General features: G+C 48.9%; 1 protein-coding gene across 1 annotated transcript in view; it reads left to right on the plus strand.

Annotated features, from left to right (window-relative positions):
- The window catches only part of VWF (von Willebrand factor), a 141,943-nt gene that overhangs the window by 52,789 nt on the left and 68,678 nt on the right, over positions 1–20,476 (plus strand). The window contains exons 16-19 of the mRNA XM_064591672.1: positions 1,763–2,003; positions 8,053–8,147; positions 11,999–12,159; positions 19,827–19,930. Of these exons, the coding sequence (XP_064447742.1) occupies positions 1,763–2,003; positions 8,053–8,147; positions 11,999–12,159; positions 19,827–19,930 (601 nt within the window). The remainder of the gene's footprint in view (positions 1–1,762; positions 2,004–8,052; positions 8,148–11,998; positions 12,160–19,826; positions 19,931–20,476) is intronic.

Below are 20,476 nucleotides of genomic sequence, written 5' to 3' on the forward strand. Positions count from 1 at the left end.
TTGACAAGAGCATGGGCTCCTTGCAGGCAGGGACCAAGTCTGACCATTTCTGCATCCGTGAGCCTAGCACAGCCCCTGGTACACAGTGGGTGCACAGTAAAGATCTGTTAAGCTGGGGTATGCATTGCTTCTTCTGGGGAGGAAGGCCAAAGGAGAAATTTCACAGGGCTCTAAGCCAGCTCTGGGGACAGTCTGTCAGAGAAAACAAGCTCTCAGCTCCAACTGCTCCTTAATGGGCGAAATGTGACCTTATTGTCAGAGGTTCGATGGACTGAAAGCAAGTTGCATTCTTACGACCCGACACGCACCATCTTAACCCACCATGCTCTAAATATTCATCCACAGACCCAGCCTCTCCACTAGTTCAGAGAAAAATCCATGTCTAATATGGCGACAGAGCCCCCTCCCTTCTCAGTTACCCTCAAACACCAAACCCTGAGCGGTTGCAGGAAGCGGAGGCTGCAGGGGCTCCCCAGATGCTCCCATCCCCGTGTCCAGGGTCCGTAGCCTGGTCTTCCTTTTACAGCTTCTGTGACACATGCTGCCTGTGGGTTCCTACTGTAGAAATGGATTCTAAGAGAGAGGGAAGGATTCCAGTGGTCTCAGGAGGAGTGTCCTCAGAGTGAGGCTCTCATTTCCTGGACGCAGCAGTTGAGCAATGGGAATGGGCATTTTCCCGCACCCTGCAGTAAAGAATTTCACCACTGGGGTGCTCCCGGGAGTACACGTGTTGGCCAGAACCCAGGAGTGCCAGGGCTCCTTAGGCCTAGGCCTTTCTCTGGAATGCCCCTCCCTTCTGGAGCCTGCAGAGCCTGGGCTGTGTTTCCCCAGTCATCGTAGTGATAAAGTAGCAGTAACCATGTACCACGGACCTTGTTAGCTCACTCAGCCTTCACAACAAGCCAGGTGGGTATGAGTCTCTTCCAGCTAGGAAACTGCTCAAGGTCATGCAGTAACTAATAGCAGAACTGGGGCTCAGACCCAGGAATTTGGGAGACAGAGCCCATCTATTTCCCTGGGTTGCTGCTTGGCCCCACGTCCTCTTGGATCTTGGACGCTATTCTATCTCTCTGTGGGAGGCCAGGGAGAGTGAGGGCAGTGGGGAGGCATGCGGCCTGCTTTGCTGGGGCGGGTTCAAGAGCGGCCCTGCTCTTTGTGGCTGTCTTCCAAAGCATGGCTCCTTAGGGGCAGTTTCCCTTTTAGAGCATAATGGTGAAGAGCATGAGCTTTTGGGTCAGGGAGAACTGGGTTCAAATCCTGCCTCTGCTTCTGCCTGGGAGGCATGATCTTGACAAGTCACTCAGCTTACATTGAGTTTTCTTCCCTGGAGGAAGGGGGCCATGAGATCTAGCTCAATGAGAGGCGTAAAAGGCATAAAAGCTGTGTGAAGAGCAGGGTAGGTGCTAAATTAATTATCAGCATCCGGGGAGAAATGCTCTTGCCTGCCGCTCTCAGTTCTTTTTAATATTCAAAATATCAACATCCCCCCGATTTCTATACGTCCCAGGCTTCAAGGATTCAGAGACTGCTAAGGCTGGAGCCCTCGGGTTCAGCAGAGGGGGAAACCGTATTATTATCAGAGACATTTGCCAGCCTGAAAATGTGGTTTTGCTCAGAGTGGGAAAGGAAGGTGGTGACCATATAGATATAATTGAGGTCCCAGCTGCAAGGGGTGGCACCCCAAGTCCCAGAACCCCAGTCCTTGGCATCTGCATGTTTCCATGCTTCCACTGAGACCTTCCTCCCCTCCCCTCTCTCCCAGCGCTGAGCTGCCCACAGGGCCAGGTGTACCTGCAGTGTGGGACCCCCTGCAACATGACCTGCCGCTCCCTTTCTTACCCGGATGAGGACTGCGACGAGGTCTGCTTGGAAGGCTGCTTCTGCCCCCCAGGGCTGTACCTGGATGAGAGAGGAGACTGTGTGCCCAAGGCCCAGTGCCCCTGCTACTATGATGGCGAGATCTTTCAGCCCGAAGACATCTTCTCGAACCATCATACCATGTGGTAAGTGTGAGCAGCGGGACTGTGGACCCCAGGAGTGGCAGAGCTCGGAAGGGAAATGGTCCTCCAGGTCCTTCACTTCCTGGATGGGAAACTGAGGCCCAGGAAGGGAAGGGACTTGTCCAGAGTCACACAGCAAGTCAGAAGCAAAGCTGGGACTTCACCCAGCTCGAATGACTTCCTTACCTCTCGGGGACCTAGAACAGGCTGCCGGTAAGACTCCTTCGGCTTCATTGCCAACTCCCATTTACCTGCACTAGGCCTCAGTTTCCCCTTTTGAGAACAGTAAATGGAGGCTCCGTGTCCCTCCCTCCAGCCTCCTGGCAGTGTTCTCAGGCAGAGGAAAAGAGACCACGGCAGCTTTGCTATCCCGACCTGCTTCATGCACTGCCCTGAGAAATAGTTCCCACCACATGTGCTTCTTGCGGCCCTTTGCCGGGGCCCTCGGTCACAGTCAGTTCCAGCAGGGCCATCACGGTCACAGGAGAAACTGGTAACGCAGCGTTTGTTGGGCAAACACTTCCTTGGCATGTGCTCTGCCCTGGGTGCTGGCCTAGAGGCTGGTGATCCAAAGGTGAACAAGACACAGTGTGGGCCCCAAGGAAGCTGACAGTCTACTAGGGAGACCAATTAAAATGTCTTGATCCTGGAATATTTGTCATAAAAGGAGAGAGAATAGTGTGAGGAGCCCTAAGGCATCCATCCCCAACTTCAGCGATGATCAGCACTTTGCCAATCTTATTTTATGTATCCCCACCTCCCCTTTTTGGCTGGAATAAAGAAAATCTCAGCTATTATGTCATTTCATCTGAAAATGTTTCAGTCTGTATTTCTAACAGATAAGCACTTAAAAAAAACCAAATGTAACCGTAATATCATTATTAAGCTAAGCATTAACAGTAATTTCTGATAACACCTAATATTCCAAACATGTTCACTTTTCCCTGACTATCTCAAAATGTCTTTTTATATATAATTGGTGTGTTCAAATCAAAGTCCAAACAAGGTCTGGACATTGCATTTGATGTGAAGCTTTTCCTCTTCATGTAGTGAGATAAATTTGCAGTCTTTCCCAACCTCTTGTGCCCAAAGTGTGTTGTTCACACTTAGAGTACAACAGTGGTTGTCACTGGACTTGGATTTCAGCACAGTGTATTCTATCTCCCGTCTGGACTGTGACCTCCCAAGAGTAGAGACCATATCTTAGGCCCCGATTCCCAGCACCTGACACACTTCTGGCAGAAGATAGGTACGATCAATGTTTCCTGAGATGAAAGAACTATTATGTTTGGTAGACTGGCCATTTCGTAGACATAAAAAAAATCTCTACTCATTCAGAAAAGGGCAGTTTGCTTCCAATTGGAGAAGACTCAGGGTAAGAGGTAGCTTTGGGTTTGGGGAGGATTCTAGCAGTGGGCGTGGGGTGGGCCCATGCCCAGGAACTAAAACACACAGACAGTCCTCACCCATCCCCAAGGTAAGTCCTCTGTCAGAGCATGTGTTGCATGAAGGGAAGAGAAGCTTGGAGGGATGTTGAGGGTCTTTGAAAGGCAGGGTGAGGACTTGAGCAGTAGACAGTGAGGACCTCAGAGGTGTTGAACAGAGAGCAGACTCCAAGCATCAAAGCATTCTGGAAGCTGCGTGAGGCACGAAGGCAGGGAGATCAGTTGTGGGAAGAAGTTGACACAGTCTGGTCAAAAGGTGCTAAGGCCCTGGGCCAATACCAGTGGTGGAAATGGAGTGAGGGGACAGACGCCAGAGACCTTGGGAAGTAAACAGACTGGGGGCCTGTGCTGGGGGGATGAGGTTTGCTGAAGATGGCCCCGGGGCTCTGAACAGGAAGGGAGGACAAGAAGAGCAAGGGGTTTCCTCATTGGTAGAGGGAAGATAATGCGTTTGGTCTTGGCCCAGATGATTAAGTTACCAAGAGGGCATATTGGTGAGTGAATGGAGTCACTGGAATGATGGGTATGGGTGGAATGTGAGGCTGGACAAGATTTGTGTGGCGGTAGGGGGATATAGCCATGGGAGTAGCAAGGCTCACGGAGGGCATGGGCCGAGGAGCAGGAAAGGGGACTGAGTTCAGAGCTTGGGGGGGATGTTCAGAGGGCCAGGGGAGGAGAACAAGGACCCCATGAGAGAGGCCAAAGGAAAAAGGCCAGCAGAAAGGCATAACTAGGGCAGAGCCATATTGTGGAGGGGAAGGGCACAGGGGAGTAATAACATCTGTTGGTTTGAATGCTGGGCCTTCGCCCAGTGGTCGTTTTACTGCAGTTGTCCGGCTATGATTTTTAGGGTGTTTCTCTCTGGGACCTTAAAACAACGCTGTTAGGAGAAAGCATTGCTTTTTTAGTAAAGAATTTGAGGCTTAGAGAGATTATCGCTTTCCCAAATCATCTAGCGAGTGATAGAACCCAGGGACTCTTGAACTCTTCATGTTACATGGAGAGTAGGCTGTTGAATTTGGTGACAGAAGGTCACGGTGGCCCCCATGTTGCAGTAGCGTGGTGAGGAAAGCAGCCAGAGGGTAGGAGGCTGGGGTGACTTGGAGGGCAGCAAGTGCCCCTGGTCATTTTACCACATCGGAGGCACCAGGAAGGTGGGAGATGAGGTGCAGCAGGCCGAGTGAATAGCCCTGGCTTCAGGCTGTCTTCAGGATCTGCACATCAGTGACCGCTCCTTGATGTGGAAACCTCCTCTTCCCGGTCTCTCCTTCAGGCACCAGGGCTGAAAGCCAGTGGCCATCCTGTCTCTCCACTTCATTTAGAAAACTGGACTTCCTGGAGAGTGGGAGCCAGTGGGAATTCAGGGCCTGTTTGTGGCTCTTTATTTTTACTCTTTAGACGATACACTGCAGAATGAGCCCCGCAGGGCACATGCTGGGGATGCCCACAACAGGTGGTAGGGAGTGCAAACACCTGTGGCTAGTGAGTGTCTTCGGGCCATTTGGTTGGTCATCAAACAGGCTTCACAGTAGAGGGCTTGCTCTCTTGCAAGCCAAGGTCTGGGACAGGAGTTGATTATAAACTTATCTGCAAGGTTTTTCTTTTCTTCTTTCTAAAAATAAAATTAAGCTTTTTAAAAAAGATTTATTTATTTGAGAGAGAGAGTGAGATAGAGAGAGCATGAGCGGGGAGGGAGGGAGAGAGAGAAGCAGGCTCCCCGCTGAGCCCCAAAAGTAAGCTTTTGGGTCACATCTAAATGACAGACTGTGACATTTGGGGGAGGATATCTTTAAATCAGGTGTTAGTTAAAAACCAGAAGGCACAGTTTCTGTATGTGCCCAGAGAGGGAAGGGCTGATTCTCTTGCTCATTCAATTAAAAATTGATTGAACAACATTTACATTAAAAATGTTCAAGATCATTACAGCCAGAGAAATACAAATTAAAACAATTAGTGTTACCTCATATCTATTAGAGTGGAAAATTTTGAAATCTGTATAATGGCAAGTGTTGGCAGGGCTGTGGAAAAGGGGCCCTCGATCTGCTACTGGTGGGACATACACTTTTCAGATAACCCAGTATCTTTCCAAAACCAAAATCTGAGGATGTCACACCCCTGCTTGGAATTCTTAATAGCTTCCCTTCAGGAGTCCTCAGGATAGAGACCAAATCCCTAAGATGGCCTCCCAGGTCCCATGCACTTAGACCCCTGCCTACCTCTCCCCTCTCCAGCCCCCCGCCTCCTTTAATCTGGAAAGAGCCTTGCTCCTTTCAAGTGCAAGGTCAGTTGCCCCCAGGAGAGCAGTTGGCACAGTTTATGCAAATTAGATATCCACACTTGATAGTCCCACAGTTCCATTCTTGGGCATATATACTAAAGAAATTCTCACATGGGCTCTTAAGAGCATGTGTATGAAGATGTTAATCACAGCTTTGTTTGCGGTGGCAAGGAGCAGGTGATAATCTCTGTCCATCCCTGGGAGGGTACGTCCTTAAAATGTAGTGGATGCACACTGTAGACGGTTGTGCAACCTCGGAAGGCTCCTGGCAAGTAGGTATGTATTAGCAGGATTGAATCTTTTTTTTTTTTTTTTTTACTTAAGAGAGAGAAAGAGCAGGGGAAGGGCAGAAGAAGAGAGATAATCTTAAGCAGGCTCCACGCTCAGTGCAGAGCCTGACACGGAGCTTGATCTCATGACCCTGAGATCATGACCTGAGCCGAAATCAAGAGTCAGATGTTTAACCAACGGAGCCACCCATGTGCCCCGGCAGGGTTGAATCTTAAACACATGTGCTAAAGAAAACAGCCAAACAGTGTGATATATAAGATAATACTGCTTACATAAATTAAACTATATGCATGCAAAATAAACACATATTTTATAAGAATACACTCAGGCAGATATACATTGAACAGAATAAGATTGCATTCGTTTTCTTTATTTATTGATGCATGAAACAATTAACTCCAAATGTAGCAGCTTAAAGCAATGAACTATAATCTCACCCAGTTTCTAAGGGTCAGGACTCTGGGAGCAGCTTGGTTGGGCGGCTTGGCTCGAGTTGGCGCATAAGGCTGGAGTCGTCTGGAGACTTGACTGGCGCTGGAGGGCCCATTCCCAGCTCATTCGCACAGCTTTTGCCCTGTGGACCTCTCCACCGGGTGGCTCGTGAACTAGTTTCTCCAGAGTGAGTAATCCAAGAGAGAGCACCAAGACAGAAACTGCAGTCTTTCATTCCCTAATCTTAGGCGACATGTGGTATGTCACTGTTGCCACGTCCTGTTGGTCACATCGACCAACCTTGGTGCAACGGAGATGACACAGAGTGTGAACACCAGGATGTGGGGATCACTGGGGGCCATTTAGGAGACCAGATATCATAAAAATAGCTGTGCATGTGAGGGGAGGGGATTGGGATTGGAGGAGAGGAAGAAAATAATATAAAAAATATATTGAATACTTTATGCAAAGCCTATGCCAGCTGCTGAGGAGATAATGGGCAAGACCAGTCATGGCTTCTACCCTCTTAGATCTTATAGTCCAGTGACAGAGAGAGAGATGTTAGCCAAATAATAACTCCAATACATGCAAAGGCACAAGGGTGGGAGGAACAGAAGTACGTGGTCTACGAACGCTTGACATGGGCTAGAGGAAGGGTAAGCAGGGGTCTGAGGGCATGGGGCCTGGGAGGTCATCTTAGGGATTTGGTCTCTATCCTCAGGCTTCCTGAGTAGAATCTATTAAAGAAATCTGAGCAGGGATGTGATGTAATCAGCTTTAGGTTTTGGAAAGATACTTGGGCTGCCAAGAGAAGTGTGTTTTGGAGAGAAGCAAGCATAGATGCAGGGACATCCATCAGGATGTTTTGCCTTGTCCAGGTGAGAGGTGGCAGTGGCTCAGGAAGTGGGTATGAGTGCCGGAGATATTTTGGAGACAAGTCCAAGGGCTGGGTGATGGCCAGACATGGGGGTGGGAATAAGGCAGTGTTAGGGCTGACCCCTCATTTGCTGGTTTGTGACACTGGATGGATGGTGGTATCATTCAATGAATCGGAGCCCTGGAGGAGGACTGGTTTTGGTGCAGGGGATCATGAGGTCAGTTTTGGACATACTGGGTTTGAAGTCTTTGAGACACCAAGATGGCGATCATGTAAGCACTTGCATGTATGGATCTCAGGTTCAAAGGGGAGACCCCAGCTGCTGATGTGAATGTGCGAGTCATCTCTGTCATAGAAGCTGAGGGTGTGGATGACCGCACAGGGTGAGAAGAGAGAGCTGAGGGAGGAGCCAGCAGGGGGGGTGAGACTGAAGGAGCAACCAGGAAGGTAGGAGAAAACAAGGAGATTTTTTCTTTTCCTAGAAGAACAGAATAGTCACAGTGATGAATCATGTGGAAAGGGATCAAGTAAGGAAAGAACTGAAGACATTCCATTAGGTTTGGTAACATGGAGGCCACTGGGAGCCTCAGCAGGCTGCATTTCCGACGCGTTATGAGACTGCCCAAGTTGGAGGGGGCAGAGGGTGAGCGGGAGGTGAGGAGAAGGAGCCGGCCAGGGTTCCAGGGTCGCTGCTCTTGCAAAGCTGGCCTCTGACCTTCCCCTCTGCAGTTACTGTGAGGATGGCTTCATGCACTGCACCACGAGCGGAGCCCCAGGCAACCTGCTGCCCAACACCATGCTCAGCAGTCCCCTGTCTCACCGCAGTGAGTACTGCCCCCGGAAGGGCTCCCCACCTCCCCGCTGAGCTGCTCTGGCCCATGTCCATGTGCGCATGCGTTCGGGTGCATGTGGGGACTGATACAATGTTGTTTTGTGTGACTATCAGGCCTTGATGTGCCTTTGCATGTGTATATCCAAATTTTTGAGGCAAGGAGGATTTTAGGGGAAAAGATTCAGTTATCTGCAAGATGGACTCAGTGGGACTTCCGTTTTGCCCACGGTGACCTTAACCTAGTGAGCAGCTGTAAATTGGTCGCCTTGATTGTAGTGAAGACCACCCTTCTTCCTTGGCTTCTTTTTACCCAGGGACATTCTGACAAGGATATCTATCTATCTATCTATCTATCTATCTATCTATCTATCTATCTATCATCTATCTATCGATCTATCATCTATCATCTATCTAATCATTTTAATTTATTTTTATTCATCATGATAAGTGCACTCTTTAATCCTCATCCCCTATTTCCCCCCGTGTCCCCACCCACCTCCACTCTGGTAACCAGAGGTTTGTTCCCTAGAGTTGAGTCTGTTTCTTAGTTTCTATCTCTCTCTCTCTTCTTCCCCTTTGCTACTTTGTTTTGTTTCTTAAATTCCACATATGAATGAAATCATATGGTATTTGTCTTTCTCTGACTGATTTTGCTTAACATTATACTCTCTAGCTCCATCCATGTTGTTGCAAATGGCCAGATTTCATTCTTTTTATGACTGGATAATATTCCATTGTATATATATATATATACCACATCTTTATCCATTCATCTGTCGATGGATACTTGGGCTGCTTCCATAAGGGGGTTACTGTAAATAATGCTACAGTAAATATAGGGGTACATGCATCTTTCTGAAGTAGTGTTTTTATCTTCATTGGGTAAATACCAAGTAGTGGAATTATTGGAATTATTGGTAATTCTATTTTTAATTTTTTTGAAGAACCTCCACACTGTTTTCCAGAGTGGCTGCACCAGTTTGCATTCCCACCAACAGTGCAAGAGGGTTCCCCTTTTTCTGCATCCTCACCAACACTTGTTGTTTCTTGTGTTGTTCATTTTAGCCATTCTGACAGATGTGAGGTGATATCTCATTGTAGTTTTGATTTACATTTCCCTGATGATGAGTGATGTTGAGCCATCTGGATGTGTGTGTTGGCTATCTGGATGTCTTCTTTGGAGAAATGTCTGTTCATGTCTTCTGCCCATATTTTAATTGGATTATTTGTTTCTTGGGTGTTGAGTTGTGTAAGTTCTTTATATATTTTGGATACTAACCCTTCATCAGATATGTCATTTGCAAATATCTTCTCCCATTCCAGTAGGTTGCCTTTTAGTTTTGTTGATTGTTTCCTGCACTGTGCAGAAGCTTTTTATTTTGATGTAATCCCAATAGGTCATTTTAACTTTTGTTTCTCTTGCCTCAGGAGACCTAACTAGAAAAAAGTTGCTACAGCCGATGTCAGAGAGATTACTGCCTGTGCTCTCTTCTAGAATTTTTATGGTTTCAGGTCTCACATTTAGGTCTTTAATGACAAGGACACCTGTTTAGAAAGCTTTTAAGATGGATTTGAATGCAGGGATCTTGGACCCTTTGTTCTCAGTTTGAAGGTCCTAATAGTTGCTACACTGTTTAAGGACAAGGCACAGAAGGGAGAAGGGGCTGGCCTGACACTGGTGGGACCATATTCACGTTTATGATCAGGGAGAATTAATTGGCTTCCAGATGGAGACTTGCTTAGAAAAGACTATCCCAGTAGAGGAGGAGGAATGATTTTAGACAGATACATGGGCTATTTTCAACCTCCAGCTTGACCACCTCTCTCTGCCTTTCTCTTCCCTCAAGACCCCATCTTTCCAAGTGACCCAGGTGTGTGCTCTGTGTGTTCTCCAGTTTGCCCTGGGAGAGAAGTCAGAATGCCGCGTGTGACTGCTTGGGGAGTATCTCTCAGCCTTGAGCTGGGGCAAGATCCCAAGCACGTGGGTGGCTCAGAAGTTGAAATCAGAACTTGCAACCTTGTCTCTTTCTTTCAGGCTGCCATAGCAAAATACCGCAGACTAGGTGGTTTAAGTGTGAGAAATACAGATTTCTGTATTTCTGTATTTGTCTTGTAAATGCACTTCTCACAGTTATGGAGGCTGGAAGTCCAAGGTCAAGGTGCTAGCAGGGTCCCGGTGAGGGTTGCAGACTTCTTGTGTCCTCATAGGGCAAGAGGGGCTGGGCAGCTCGGTGGGCTCTCTTCATTAGGGCATGAATCCCATCTGTGAGGGCTCTACCCTCAGGGCCCCCATCACTTCCCAAAGGGCTGGCTTCCTATCACCACTACCTTTAGGGTCAACATGTGAATTTTGAGGGGGCAGGACATTCAGTCCACAGTGGACCTGAGGGTCACTAAGTCCTTCTGTCCCCCTCTCCGACGGTTGCTTGTGTCACCACCCTCTTGGCTGTTTTCTGGCCTATAGTCCCTGGAAGATGCTTTATTTATTTATTTATTTATGTCAGGAAGCTCCTAGAATTTTGTGCAGTTTGGAAGGTCCACTTAGTCTTTTAGGGTTTCAGCTTCCTAACAAAAGTTTCTGTTTAAAAGTAAGGCTGGAACTTGTCCACAGGAGATAGTAAGTGCTCTGTATAGTCAGATGTAAATGCTGTGAGGTGCATCTGGGTTTTTGAAAGGAAAGTGCTGTAGCAATCCTCCTGTCATCATTTATTCAGTCATTGTTATCCACCAACTGTCAGGAAATAGGATACATCCATGTACAAAGGAGACAAAACCCCTGCTTTCAGGGTGCCTGGGTGGCTCAGTCGGTTAAGTGTCTGCCTTCGGCTCAGGTCATGGTCTCGGAGTCCTGAGATCGAGCCCCACGTCCCCCTGCTCAGTGAGCCTGCTTCTCCCTCTGCCTCTGCCTCTCCTTCTGCTTGTGCTCTCTGTCTCTCTCTCTCTAATAAATAAAGTCTAAAAAACCCCTGCTTTCATGGAACATATATTCTGGTATTCTAGTGGGGGTGGTGGGCAATCAACAAATAATTAAAATAAATAGTACATTAGAGGGGCACCTGGGTGGCTCAGTCAGTTAAGTGTCTGCCTTCAGCTCGGGTCATGATCCCAGGGTCCTGGGATCGGACCCCACATGGGGCTCCCTGCTCAGTGGGAAGTCTGCTTCTCCCTCTTCCTCTGTCTCTCCCCCTGGTTGTGAACTCTTTCTCTCTTTCTCTGTCAAATAAATAAATAAAATCTTTAAAAAAAATAGATAGTACATCAGAAGGTAGCATTAGAGGTGATCAGATGGAGGATGACAAAGCGGAGAGGGCAGGGAGGAGTGTAGAGACAGAGTGTAGCAAATTTAAACAGAAGAAATGGAGTGGCCAGTGGCTGGGCAGAGGATGACATGGAAGCAAAGTCCCCATTAAAGATTTTGTGGCTAAATTAGTTGTGACCATTTTATGAACGGTCCAGCTGGGGCCCACAAAAGTTCCTTTTTAGCACCCAAACACAGGTCCTTTAAAGCCTAGGTCTGGACATTTCCACAGTACATCCTGATTTAATGCAACTTGCTGCGGTAGGTTCAAGGGGAATGAGGAGTGGGCTGACATGGGGATGCAGAGGGCAGGAGGGATGCCTTCAACGTAGGCAAAGGTCAGGGGCTCAGATGAGTAGATGAGGCGGCCATCCAGTCTCACCGGGGGATCCTGGCTCAGGGCAAAGCCTTCTGGAGCACCTGATTCCAGGGAGTGGGCGGCTGGGTCTCTGGAAGTGAGTGGCTGCTCTGGTGGTGGGGGGCGGGGACCAAGGACAGTGTGGACGGGAGATGCATTGACTCTTCTACTTTATTCTACCTCCAAGGCAAAAGGAGCCTGTCCTGCCGGCCCCCCATGGTCAAGTTGGTGTGCCCCACTGATAACCCGAGAGCTGAAGGGCTCGAGTGTGCCAAAACTTGCCAGAACTATGACCTGCAGTGCATGAGCACAGGCTGTGTCTCCGGCTGCCTCTGCCCCCCGGGGATGGTAAGCCACTGGAGCCACAGAGGGTGGGCAGCCTTGCATTTCCCTGCGGGCTAAGCAGGGGGGAGGTGGCTTGGGAGCAGAGAGAGGAAGAAACAGGAGCTGAGCAAGAATGGTAATGGGGCAAAGGTGGTGATGGGGGCAGGGGTGGGGGACTTCTTCCAGTCTTCTGTGGCTGACTCAGCCACCACAGCCGGGAAGAGAGATGGTGGGAAAGTGTCTGGAGTCCATCCTGATGAAATCCGACAAAAACACTGGAACTTTGTGCATAGAGGTGCCGCAGGAAGCACAGCGAGTATTTCCAGAAAATACTTATGCGTGAAAACAGGTATTTCCCTTGGAATTTTCCCAAGGGCTGCTGCATTCCCCCTATGAAGAGGAGACAGCACACATATATTTGCATATTATTTGCATATATGCGTAGAACTTTCTATTGCAAGAGAAGATGTTGATGTTGCTGCCACTTCACCAGCAAGGACCAGCCCCAGTCTCTTCCCCTCATCAAGTCTGGTTTTCCTCATCTGTGAAGTGAGTCACGAGGTCCTGGCCAGCTCTTAACACACAACCTGTGGCTAGCAGTTCCCGGGATGCCTTGCATCGTCCAAGGCATGCTGCGTTTCTACCACCTGGTTCTAGATGGCTGCTGGCACGGGGCCCAGGCTCCTTACCTCCCTCCCAAGCCTGCATGTGGGCCAGTTTTGTACACATGTATTACGGTCGTCCCCCTGCCTGCAGTGAAAGCTACCCACCGTCAACGAGGGTCCAGAAGCAGGTGCCTGAAGTAGCCTAACGCTTTGTCCCAGTGTCTGCACCATTCCTCTCACTTCGCCTCATCACGAAGGCATTTTATCCTCTCACATCATCACCAGAAGAAGGGTGAGTGGGTAGAGTAAGATACTTAGAGAGACCACATCCATATACCTTTTCTTACGGTATAGTGTTATAATTGTTTTATTTTTAGTTATTGCTGTTAATCTCTTACGTGCTTGATTTACAAATTAAACTTTATCATAGGAATGGGTGTATAGGGAAAAAAACAGTATATATGGGGCTTGGTCCTCTCTGTGATTTTAAGCATCTACTGGGGGTGTTGGAATGTATCCCTGTGGATGAGGGGGAGGGTCGACTGCATACACAGGTTATTCTTGTCACCCTGAAGGTTGTAACTTCTGGGTTTTTCTCTTTCAAAAGCATCATGTCTTCTTGCTTTCCTTGAGTCTGATTCCCCAGTACCCAAAATGAGTAGTGTGGGGCTGGGGCAGGAGTTGTAGAGGCCAAAACGGGAGGGGGCAGGATGGCTCTCCTATATGACTGTACAGGGCGTGAGTGATGCCCAGGCCTTGGCTTGAGGGGCAGGGTCCTGGGCCATGGGAGCTGCCAATATCCTGCAGAGGGAACTGGGACCCATCACTGGCGGCCCTCAGGCAGGCTGTGCGTTGGGGTGTGTGCAGGGCACGTGATTTATCTCCTTTCCCTCCAGCCCTCCTCCAAGACAGAGAGACTAGCTGTTCACTCTCCCTGGGGTCTTCCCCTTTGCCTTAGTCTCTGACAATTCTGAACTGTCTTTTCTAATGGGGGAGCTAGAGATTGGCTTGGGAGCACCCCCACCTGGAAGGTCTTGTTTGGTGCCTTAGCAGGAGGGGGCCATTCAAGGAGGCTAACTGAGGAGGACAGACTCAGGGCTGGCTAGGGGCAAGAAATAGGATGGGGGAGAGGAAGCTTCTGTATTGCTCTTTTTACCCCGAGGGGCTCTTATTTGACTGTCCCTTCACTGTACCCGGAGGAGAAATTCTCCAGACATCAGAGAAGCCTCTGGCAAGAAAAGGGGCATCACTCAGGGGATTATGTCAGCATCAGAGACTCTTAGATAAACCTTTTTTTTTTTTTTCCCCAATGAAGTAAACAGAACAGATCATCTTAGATAATAACCACAACAGCTGCATCACGGTCCCAAATCCCCAGTGGAGAGTGAGACCTCACGCATAGGATGTGGGCACACCATCAGGAGCTCCCTGGCATTCCCAAAGCGCCTGGCGCGCCCTCTGAGGACAGTCTTTAGGTATCTGTCATACGACAAGATGACTCTAACCTCAACCGCAGGGGATTCTAAGCTCAAAGGGTCAGAGTGTAAGAGCTTGGGTTCTTTTCACAACTGGTTCATTAGGATGCCGATGGAGGTGCGAATCGTTGAGGCCAGATTCAGCAGAGCAGAGAAGTCCGTGATTTCTGAGGTGCGCAGCGTGCAGCCTACTGCACCAGACGCGTATTCCTGGCCGCAATGCAAAGACAAAGGAGCTGTTTGGGCCCGCGGTGTAGACATCCTACCCAGGGGTGTTTCTCTGTGCGGCCTGTCCCCAGGGAGAGGTGTGAGGATGTGGCACGGGACCGAGGGTTTGGGGGAAGAGGTCGGGGTTCTTCATTCTGTGCACTTGAGCAGGGGCCAGATCTAGGGGAGCAGAAAGAGCACTTGAGTAGGAACAGGGTAGGGGGCCGAGCTCTCTGTTCAGGCTTCACTCACCCTTGGGTGAGCGTTCGTTCTTTTTCTGAGCCTCAGTTGCCTTATCTGTGACATGGGCACATAATTCTCGTTCTGTCTTCATCACGCGTTGGCTGCGGGCCCGAAGGGATTGTAGGTGAAAGTGCTTACAGAATCATAGGGATAGCTTTAATTCTTTCCGTAAATAACCAAGGCTCAGTCTCAGAGGCTTTGCCGACCTCCTGTCCACAGGAGAGATCCGTGAAGGGCCTGTTTTCTTACATTTTCGATCTGTCGTGGACCAATGCTTTTGTAAATACAATAGAAACAAATGATCAGAAAAAAAGGAAACAAAAAGCAAGGACATACAAAATATGAGCCCCCCCCCATTTTTATTAGATTCAGACGTGATGTATTACTCAGGCCAATTGCCATATGATTGTCCCAGCACCTACTCCTTTTACGTACTCACATCATCACAGACCGGCACTGGCCGGGGACCACGCTTTGAGCAGTGCTGCTCTCGGTTGAAGACCACCTCTCCCTGTACAAGGCATCACTCAGCATCTACTGTAAGGCCAGCAGCAACTGTCTGAAAATGTTGGGAATGGATTGGGGGTCCCTCCTCTTTGCAGTTTGTGCCAGGCTTGGCACCTGCTTAGAGATGGGGTTTCCCGGCCACTTCATCTGCTCCTTCCGCTGGTGCAGAGGTCTCTTTGCATGGAACAAAGTCAGAGGGATGCCTTTGATATGTGGCCAGTGCCGCCCTCCCTGATAAACTGTTGGTGGAGAGGCTGCGTGGAAAAGGCACTGACTTGAAGTCCCGTCCTTCCATGTGTGAATCCTGGCTCCTGACTTTTACTTAACAGAATGGCAAGTCATTTAAAATCTTTGAGTCTGATTTTTCTCACCTGTAAAACTGGGTTAGGAGGGTAGTTGGGAGGACTGGCGGTGACAGTGGCGGGGCCATGGAAGTTGCTTAATAAGTGGTACTTTGATGACCGCTGTTAGAAGCTTGGGGAGAAAAACTATGAATCATATTATGAATGGAGAGATGCTATAGGAAATCAGCACACACTGGGAGCAATTTTAAGACCTCAGTGTCCACATTCGGAGGCCCATAAGATCAAACAAATAAGGGGGTTGCATTAGAAAAATTTCTATCGGGTGCCTGGGTGGCTCAGTTGGTTAAGCGACTGCCTTCGGCTCAGGTCATGATCCCGGAGTCCCGGGATCGAGTCCCGCATCGGGCTCCCTGCTCGGCGGGGAGTCTGCTTCTCCCTCTGACCCTCCCCCCTCTCATGTGCTCTCTCTCATTCTCTCTCTCTCAAATAAATAAATAAAATCTTAAAAAAAAAAAAAAAAAAAAAAAAAGAAAAATTTCTATCTTTTTCTTTAGTTCAAAAATTGAGTGAATTTGCCTTTGTTAGACTATTACCCACTTTCACCACGAGGTGACAGCAAAGCACAACCCAGTGTCCAGCTCACTCATTCCAGCCACCCTGTTAATTCTCTTCAGGAACAGTATCCAGTGGGGAAGTGAGAAGCCCTAAGGACTCATGATTTCTGCCCTTTCTATCACACGGGAGTCTGAGGAAAGACAGGAACCAGAACCACCAGAACCAAGGCTACGTAGTTCTATAGTGGAAATCCTGGTTTCTGAGTCCGACTGGGCTCCTTTAGCCCTATTTGCCTCCCTCCCTCCAGTGAGGTGGTCTTGGAAAGTGTGGCACCCCTGTTTGGGGGATGCTCACTTACCCTCTGAAATCTAGTAATGACACTTTCCTAGCTGGTACCTAGTTCAGCTGCTACGAGGAAGCCCTTGGCAGCTGGGAAACATGTTCATCTCTCTGGTCCTTTGATGCCTGGTTTTCTCACTGACCCAATATGAAGAGTAAAAAGACTTTGGCATTGCTTTTTTGAAATGGGGAGTTTGGGGCTCTGGGGCCCATCCAGGGTGGGCCTCACATGTGGGCACTGTAAATCCTATGAGATGTAATTTTAAAAGGCCCAAAAGCCTTTCTGTCTCAAAAATATCTCTGACTCCTTATATGATTGGTCACCTAATCAGATTTACTGACATATAATGAGCATAAATTCATTTTGGTTAACAAGAGTTTTAGAAAGCTTACAGACTTATAAATCCTCATAGGAAGTCATTCACCCCTTAGTATGAATTATTGAATCAGATTCTTTCCTCCTTAACAAACATTTAGTTGAAATCAGCTGCGTTGAGCTGGAAGTATTGATGGGATAGGGAGAACAAACAAAGGATAGTTGGAAGGCAAAAAAGATTTTGGAGAATGGGTCAGTATGGTGTTCATGCAAGGGGGCTGGTGGGGGGCGGAGATGGGGCCTTTTCACAGAAGAGTAACAAAACCAATTTTTTTCTACTTCATAATTTTTCTTGAAGCTGTCCAAGACCTAGTACCATGTTCTTGGCATGAACCATTCTTCCTCAGGATGTCCCAGGTTGATGAATAGTGACAGCGATTTCTGCCTATTTTCTTCCAAAGTCTTGGAAGGGCATTTGTTAACTTTATCTTATTCTTCTGGTGTCCCAAAGGAACAAACACTAGGCAGAGATGGTTCTCTTCATTTTGAACATGATGTTCAAGCGACGTTTCCCAGTTGGGGACTGCTATCCTGGCTTACCCTACGTGTCCGCCCAGTCCTCATCTAGATCCTGTTCATCCCCTGTGTTGTGCTTTTATTTTTCTATCTCCAGGGATTTTTTTTTTAATGCTTTAGGGCTCTCTGGGTGTTTTTGGCTGGGCTGGTGTTATTTGATCTTCTCTCCCAAGTCGGAGGCAGGACTGAGGTGAGGCCTGGAAACCCTCTTCTTTCCTTTTAAGGTTATGCTTTGTCCCCTCTCTAGCTGTCACTTGTGGAACTAACTCCACACCCCTGTTGTCTATAGCAGTCCTCCTCCAGTACCAAGGTCCTATTTTAATACTGTAATCCATCAGTGAGTCAGGGCAGAGAGGAGCCATGTGGTTTGTCAGTGAGAGCGCAGGAGGAGGAAATGGGAGCTGCTCAGTGGTGGCATTATGTCATGACCAGGCTGGGATTGAAGTTTATGTCCACTGGAGTGGGGCTGGGACTCACCCCTGGGCTGGGGGAGGGCCACCTGAGCCATGGGTGTGCAGGACTTTTTGTCAACGGGCTGAATATCCTGGAGAGAGGTAAAAACAGCCAGCATGCAGACCAAGAGGTGTGGGAGCCTCCACTCAGCCTGCTCGAAGGAGAAGGGGTAGCTCCTGTTCTGCTGAGGTGAGCTGAGGTGAGCTGAGCTGAGGTGAGGTGAGGCGAGCAGGGCTCTGTCTCCTGGAATCCATCCCTGTGCTTTTGTCTCACATAATGTTTCCAATAAGGAGACTTATTGTCTGGTGTTCATCGGTGGTAGGTGTGGGTGTTGGAGAGCTCGCTGAGCTTCCCCAGCAGATGCATCGGTCATTCTTAGAGTAGCCACTAGGTGGCAGGCCCTGGACTTAAGTCAGAGCAGATGAAGCTTGGGGGAGAGGGATGGATATGTGGGAATGAACCCTAATTGTGACAGCTTATGAAGGCTGTGATAGAAAGACATTGGTCACCCCCTCCCTGTGCCTCCCAAGCTGCCATCTTCCCTACTGGGCGCCTAAGCTCATTGTCTTCTGAGAATGGGACATGGCAGACCTGCCTCGTCCTCATTCTCTGTGCTCCAACCCTCCCCCTTGACTTAGGTGTTGAGGACTTAGGGTTGGGTGAAGGTGGTGGTTAAGCAATGGAGGCTATTCTTCCCATCCCTTCCCCAAACACACACACACACACACACACACACACACACACACTACTTTAGCCTCTGGTCCCTGACACAAAAGCCCTTTGTTCAGGCCAAGACTGCCCTGTCCCCAGGACTTTGTCTGGTTCCAAGTCCTGGGAACTCAGGCTTGTCTGAGTAGTGACGGGAGCAAACGGATCCTGACATACCAGGAACTTCTCACCCCTTAGGTAGCTCTGGCACCAAAGTGTCATGGTCCCTCCCCCTGAGGGTGACCCAGGGTTCTTCTCAATCACCTATATTAGGCCATGCCAGAGCAGATGTCCAGGGCTGCCTCCTGGGGCTGGGACAGAAGCATGTCTACACACTGGGGTCAGAGTGGGTTTGGACAGCTCTTCCGGAGCCCATCGGGGCCAGTGGGTCTTACTTCTTTTGTCCCCCTGGGGCCTACAGACCTGAAGAGTATAACATGCTCACATAGTGCTTTCTTTGTGGGTGGAGGGCAGGGAAGCAGAGCATACCCCCATGGAGGGTGTCAGAATCTCGGGGGACTGGGTGAGGAGCGGGCTTGCAGGCTTGAACAAGCCCCCAGACTCTGGTTTTGGTCCATCCCTGTCTATGGCCAGTAGGCAGCCTTCACCCCCAGCATATTAAATGCATTTAAATTTTATTAAATATATCATCCATCTTTTCTGTTGTAAACATAATACAGGCTCATTGATGAACATTTGGGAAAAAAAACTTTAAAAACCAAAGAAGAAAATAAAATTCCCCTATTCCTCTATCGCTTGGATTTGGATTTGGATGGAACTTCTGTATTTCCTTCTAGTCTTTTTTTGACATACATATATATATGTGTGTGTGTGTATAGTTTTCATATATATACATATGTAGTTTTATAATTGGGATCATATGTATGTACAGTTTTTCCTGTTTGAAAAATGAACAGCGTCAGTATCTTTCACAGCGTTTAAGAGTCTTCCAAAGGGCCTTTCCAATAGCTCCAGAGCACACCGTTACCTGGTGATTCCTTAATGGAGTTCATCATTTTCCTATTGTCAAACACTTGGTTGTTTCCATTTTTTGCAATGATAAATGATTCTACGTTAACCTTTGTCCCTAAGTCTATTTCCTTTGGAGAAATCCTCTGCGTGGAATTACTGCGTCTAAGCTATGCACATTCCAGGGGCTTTGGCCACAGATTACCAGTCTCCACCATGGTCCCAGCAGGGTATGAGGGCAGAGGGTGGTCGGAGTGTCTCCAGCTGAGCGGCGACAGGGTGGGGGGAGGTCCGTGTGGATGGATGCACATGTTTGCCGAGCCCCAGCCTGAGCGTGGGTTCCCTGGCCTGGCCTGTGGCCGAGGCTGTCTTCCTAGCAGGGCTTTAGATCACTCACTATGGCCCCCAAGGCATTTGGCTTCCTTTCCCTTAGGTCCGACATGAGAACAAGTGTGTGGCGCTGGAAAGGTGTCCCTGCTTCCACCAAGGCAGAGAGTATGCCCCAGGAGAAACCGTGAAAATTGACTGCAACACTTGGTGAGCCCCTGGGAGAGGCTTGCCTGGGGACCGAGCCATTGGGGTGGGGTGAGCGGGAGTGGGGACGCGGGAACCGACACAGCCACAGGGCCTCTGGCACTTGCCTCCAGCACCCTGGGGGAACATGGTTATTCTTTTTCCTTTTCTCTGTGCCACTGTTTCTCTATCTGTAAAGTGGAGGAGAATCTGTGTCCTCTCCTGTGCTGACCCTGCATAGACACTCTCCCGGAGAGTAGTGTTTCCAAGAAGGACCTTGGCCCATATGGGTCATTGCATGTGTGAACAAGCTGCCAAAAGGCATGGGGTTTTGAAGGTCCCTCTCTGGACTCATACTGTCCTCTAAGCATACTGCAACTGTCCTTGTAATGGCATGGTTCAAAAAAGACCTTCTGAGGGAGGCTGGTTTTCTTCTTCTCTCTGGCCACCCTTCACTGGCTCACTCATCATGCCATGACTTCTGGGCTGTGCGCAGCTTCAGGGGAAGGCCCACGTGGACAGAGGCGGGAAGGGCTAGCACCTGGAAGGGGCTTAGCTGTCTCTCGGGCC

The sequence above is a fragment of the Mirounga angustirostris genome, unplaced genomic scaffold, assembly GCF_029215605.1.
Source record: "Mirounga angustirostris isolate CCGP_5_RB_7025 unplaced genomic scaffold, mMirAng1.0.hap1 SCAF_5, whole genome shotgun sequence".
Lineage (NCBI taxonomy): Eukaryota > Metazoa > Chordata > Mammalia > Carnivora > Phocidae > Mirounga > Mirounga angustirostris.